The sequence below is a fragment of the Cryptomeria japonica genome, chromosome 1 (assembly GCF_030272615.1).
Source record: "Cryptomeria japonica chromosome 1, Sugi_1.0, whole genome shotgun sequence".
NCBI classification, from domain to species: domain Eukaryota; kingdom Viridiplantae; phylum Streptophyta; class Pinopsida; order Cupressales; family Cupressaceae; genus Cryptomeria; species Cryptomeria japonica.
In genome coordinates this window covers 199,362,666-199,368,615 of record NC_081405.1, presented here as the reverse complement: position 1 = coordinate 199,368,615, position 5,950 = coordinate 199,362,666, and the positions used below count along the sequence as shown (strand labels likewise).

Genomic DNA, 5,950 nt, shown 5'->3' with positions numbered 1-5,950 from the left:
ATGTTAGTATTGGCTGATTATTCCTTTTATGTTGAGATTGACTATTTGATTATTGATGCGAGATTAAATAATTAATGATGTTTATTTTAATTATTTTGATTAATAGCGATTTGATTATCTGGTTATCTAATGTTTAATTTAATTTATTGGATTCTTGCCTTTTTGGTTATTTGATTATTTGATATTTAAATGTTTATTTATTTTAATGATGATTTAATATTTATTTAATATTTATTGTTTAGCTTATGATGTGTTTTATATTTATTTATGATTTGACTTTTATTGGTCTTTATTTATTTATTTAATCACCTATGGTTTAATATTTATTTGGCTTTTAATGTTTATCTAGTTCATTAATTCATTTATGAGTCTTTGGTTTATTTAATTTAATTTCTCCATTTAATTATTTAATTGTGGCTCATGTTTTATTTATTAGTTTGACTTTTATATAAGTGGGTTGTATAAATAATAAAATGATAAAACATTCCCACTAAATTGTAAAGGCATGATTTATATTTACCTTACCTACCCTATTTTCTTATTGGTTGAAATTAAAAAGGGAGGTAAAATTATATTATATGGTGGGGTTGGTAAAATATATTATAGATTGGAATATTTTGATTGGCTGAGATTGAGGCTAGGGTTTTTGGTTAATGTTTGTCTTTTTATTTTCTTTCCCGTGAAGTTTTCGGGGGTTGGTTCCTCTCTGGAAAATTTTCTCCAGCAAGTTTTCTTCTTGGTTTTGGTTTTCTTCTCTCTTGGATTTTGGCTGGAGCTTGGGTTGGATTTGGTTTGGCTCATGGAATCTCTTCTTCAGCTTCTTCCATAACACGGGTTGCAGGTTGGAGATGTATTCTACTTGTTTATATTTTATTTTATAGTTTTCCTGTATGCTCCGTGTTTGCAGATTGAATGTGTGAGCTTGGGGAAATGAATCTAAAATTTGTATAGTAAGGAAGGAAATATATGAAGGCATAAATTTTTTGTAAGGTTTTATTCTATAGTTTGTGGGAAATATTTGTATTTCTGGGTTGCTGAAAGCCTTCTGTATCTTTCTGAGTTTGTGTGTCGTGCATAGAGTTTTGATTTAATATTGGCCTTCAAGTGTTTATTATTTATTTAATGTTGAAGTGAATTTTATTTATTGGGTAATATTATTTTACCCATTAAGTAATTTAAAAGGGGGTACTTTATATTCTTTTATTTAAAAGTCATTTTCACCCCAGGTCAATGGTTTAATTTATTTTACCTACCCTTGGATTTGATTGGCTGGAAGTTTATGGTAGGTAGAAAATATACTTTATTTTCTTGAACTTTGGGAAGGTAGGTATGGAATATAATATTTTTGAAATATTTTGATTGGAGGATGGTTTTGCATGTTTTTTATTTTTGATAAATAGGTCTTCCTACGGGGGTTGGCATCTTTGGTGAATGAATTTCTGAGATTAATTTGGAGATTTTTGGTGGTTGGATTTAAATTGGTTTAAAGGCTTGGATTGGTGTTTTTTTGGATTCTTCCATTTTCCAGGTTGGTGGTTTTACTGGCACTTCACATTGTTTTTTAAAAAGATTGTCTGAAAGATTGTTTGGGGATTTAGAAAATAATTTTAAATTGATTCTTATTTTCAGAAATCAGATTTGGAAGGGATTATTTTATTCTTCTTGTTTTTGAGAAATCAAGTTAGAATGTGAGAAATGGTTTCCTGTGGTTTTTTCTTGTAGTTTTTCCTATAGGTTAATTTGCTATTTGTTTGCTTGTGTGGTACTTTCTGGATTAATTTTTGTACCAGAGGCTTTATTTGAAGGCTGTTATATACTCCAGATTTGGCTTTTATCTGTTTCGATGTATTTGGATGGTCTTATGTATATTTGCTCCTCTGCACCATTGCGGACATTATAGACTTTCTTCCATGTGAATAGGCCATGGATGATTGAGATGAATATATATGCTATTTTGGACCAGCAAGTGAGTAGGCCTTGTTGTGATGTTATCTTCTGTCATAACCCCACATTTTTGTAATTATTCAATAAAATATAACATTTATATCTCCCATTATTTAAAAAAAAGAAATGACTCCTTGTTTTATTTTTAATATATATTGATCATATTTTTAAATTATTAATGTTAACTGTTAAATAAACTTTATATTGATACATAATATAATATAACATTAAATTTATCATACAATGCAATATTGATATACAATATAAATTATTATATTGATACATAATATAACATTATATTTATCATATAATATATTATAAAATAAACATAAAAAATATGATATTAATAGACAATATAAATCATCCAAGAAATACTTTATAATTATTAAGGAATAATACCTAAACACCATATGATATTATTAGAACTCTATCGCATACAATATAAAGTATTTACTAAACAAACTTTATTAAACGCATACCATAGAAAGGGTGTATTACCTTAAGTAGACGCAATAGATGAAACCATGGTGACTTTTAATTGAAGCGCCAAGGGTTAGTGCGGTTGGAGCAGGAAGCGGTGACTCCAACAGTCACCACCACTCACCGCAGTAGCCACGACCCCTGGAGGTATCTGCTCACACACCTTCCCCGCCGGTATTTAAAATGCAAGCCGAGAGGAAGGAAGGGAGATAAAAGGCACGAAGGAAAAAGGAGAGCGATAAAGGAAAGGCAGGAGACGCAGGTAAGACACTTACCGCACTTATTTAGATCTGCAGTAATATTTTCATATATCAATGGGGTTACATGCTTATAAATAGATAAGAATTTATTTCATAGATGCATAAATTTATGTAGCTATTAATTCAATATAATTATATATACTTAGATATGGCTAAAATACATTTTTTACATAAATGGAAATTATATAATGAAAACCAATACCCATATATATATATATATATGGGTATACAATATGAATACATCTACATGTGCTAAATTAATTAAGCAGATTACATCTATAATTTGAAGAATAAATAGCATTATTCAATTAAGGACTAGTAGGAATGAACTAAGATATTACCAAGATGATGAATAAGGCAATTGCATATCCAAACCTAGTGAGATAGTTGAGGAATTAAGCAACAGAAATAGCAGGAACTAGGCCTCTGTCAGGTAGGCCACCTACTGCAGTTGACTAAGGGTCTACTGACAGTTGGGCCAAGGGGGAGTGTATCGCCCTTGGGCCTGATAAGCGCTACGGGCATCCTATGGTAGCTAGTCCTCTCGATTTCATTAGGAACCAAATATGGGAATTGACTTATTGATCACAAATGACCTTAAGTGAATTTGGCTAATTACACTCTAGATAAATTATTCATACCCAAGAATCAACCATTGAAATTCATTGTTTATATGTTTCTTTAGATTGCGAAGTTGGGGACATTACAATTAGTATCAGAGCCTGATTCTGCCATCCTATTAAGGGTTGTTAATGCAAACTTATCAAAGGAGAACCAGAGGAAGTAGTAACCACATGGGTGAACCATTGGAAAATGAACTTAGAACATTCATGGAAAACAATGATAGAAAAACTCAAGCTCTAATAGAGAAAAATGAAAAAACAAGTCAGGCTTTGCTTCAAGCCTTACAAGATATGAATACCACCATGAATACTCTTAGGAATCATTCCAATGGCAGAGAAGAAAACTCTAATCATTCTGAAAACACTCATAATACATCCTCTAGCTCCAGGATCCAAAAACCCAATTTCCTACCTAGAGAGGAAAATAATAGGGAAAAAACAAATAACTCCTCCATGAATAACACAGAAGACATGGCTGTGGCCTACGTTGGATTAGGGCCAGAAGTAAGAGAGGTTGTATCTTTTAGGGAATTTTGTGAAGCAAAGAAAAATGAGACCCCTAGGAGAAAACCATTCAGTAGGGATCTAAAACACAAAGTTAATAAACTATCAATACCTAACTTTGATGGCTCTGAAAAAATATCAGCCCAAGCATGGATCCAAAAACTTAATACATATTTAAATCTCAGCCCCATGACAAAAGACGATGCAGTCCAATTTGCCATTTTACACCTAGAAGGTTTAGCACATGAATGGTGGTATCATGGCACCCTCACACAAGGGCATGATGGTATAACAACATATGACGAGTTCACTCAGAAACTCATTAAGAGATATGAGAGGAAACACCCACAAAAAGATTTCAAAGAATTAACTCTCTTAAGACAAAGGGGAACAGTGGAAGAATACATCACTGAATTTCAAAAAAATTCCGTAAGGGTCTTAGGAGTGGATGAGGACAGGCTCACCTATCTTTTTGTGGAGGGACTCAAAGACTCCATTAAAGGATTGATGAGAGCATTGAAACCCCCTACCCTAGACGATGCCATAGATAAAGCTTTGTGCCTGGAAGACACTTCAACTTGGGAGAAACCATCCAAAACATTCACTAAAAATACGCATACTAAAGAATGGCCTAGGAAGGGAAACACCTCTAAAGAAAAAGAAGAACTTAAGAGAAAAAACATATGTTACCATTGTCATGAGAAATGGGAACGTGGTCACACTTGCAAAGAAGGAAATGAAAGAGATATGCTTAGAAGAAAAAATCTATGTTTTAAGTGCAAAGAAAAGTGGCAACCGGGTCACATATGTGGGAGGAAGAGCCAAGCACACAACTTGGAAGCTTTATCTAGTGATGAAGAAGAAGAACTCAATGAACCCCCAAGCAAAAGGAAAAAACTTACCGAAGATGTACAGGTATCATTAGTAGCAATTTCCGTAGTCTCAAAACACCATCCCTTTAGAATCGAAAGTATGATCAAAGGGCAGAGAGTAATTGCACTACTGGATAGCGGGGCTACCCACAACTTTATTGATAAAAGCTTGGTTAAGAGATTGAAACTGACAACACAAGAGTTTAAGGGTTTCCAAGTAGCCCTTGCTGATGGATCCACTTCCTCATGTAACAAAAAAATCCTTCAATTAAGCATAACATTAGGGAAATACCCTACCAAAGAAGATTTCTATGTGGTCAAGTTAGGGGATTCAGATGTAATCCTAGGAATTCCTTGGATACATTCCTTGGGAAGATTCTATCTCGATCACCCCAAATTGGAACTATGTTTCACTCAAAATGGACAGGAAGTACTAATCAAATGGTTGCATGATGGCACAACCATAATGGTAACCTCCAAAAGAATGGAAAGGATTTTTAGACGTAGTCAAAGAGAGTGGGCTGCCCAATGCATGGTACTAGACCAAAATTCAAACCAAGGGGAAAACATTCATGTTGATATTAAACCCATTATTAGAAAACACAAAAGGGTGTTTGAAGACATCCCAAAAGGACTGCCACCCAAGAGAGGGTTTGAACACACTATTGAACTTGAAGAAGGTGCAAAACCAGTAATCTCCACCCCTTATCGCCATCCAAGGGGCTATAAGGAAGAAATTGAGAAAGCTATCAAAGAGCTTCTAGAAATGGAGCACATTCAACCTAGCTCCAGTCCTTTCGCCTCCTCTGCTGTACTGGTAAAAAAGAAGGATGGGACCATGTAGATGTGCATTGATTATAGAGCACTCAATAAGAAGACTATAAAAAATCGATACCCCATCCCTAGGGTGGACGAACTTATAGATGAATTACATGGAGCAGTATACTTCTCAAAAATAGATTTGAGATCGGGATACCATCAAATAAGATTGAGGAAGGAAGATGTTCCCAAAACAGCTTTCCGATGCCATTATGGCCACTTTGAGTTTTTGGTCCTTCCATTTGGCCTTACAAATGCCCCTGCCACCTTCCAGTCATGCATGAACCACATCTTCAGGGGACAGTTAAGGAAGTTCCTATTAGTATTTTTTGATGATATATTGATTTACAACAAAACTTGGGAAGCACACTTGAGACATATAGATGAAATATTGGGCCTACTTGAACAACATTCTCTTTTTGCCAAAATGTCAAAATGTGAGTTTGGG

The 5,950-nt window shown here is 33.9% G+C and overlaps 1 protein-coding gene across 1 annotated transcript; it reads left to right on the top strand.

The window, feature by feature from the left end:
- Window positions 1–3,778: 3,778 nt before the first annotated feature.
- LOC131070164 (uncharacterized) lies at window positions 3,779–5,527 on the top strand. Its single transcript, XM_058005704.2, has one exon. It carries the CDS (start codon window positions 3,779–3,781, stop codon window positions 5,525–5,527), a length of 1,749 nt encoding a protein of 582 aa, XP_057861687.2.
- Window positions 5,528–5,950: the final 423 nt, after the last annotated feature.

Coding starts and splice junctions, on each gene's coding strand:
- LOC131070164 (XM_058005704.2), top strand. CDS start 3,779: ATGGCTGTGGCCTACGTTGGATTAGGGCCAGAAGTAAGAGAGGTTGTA.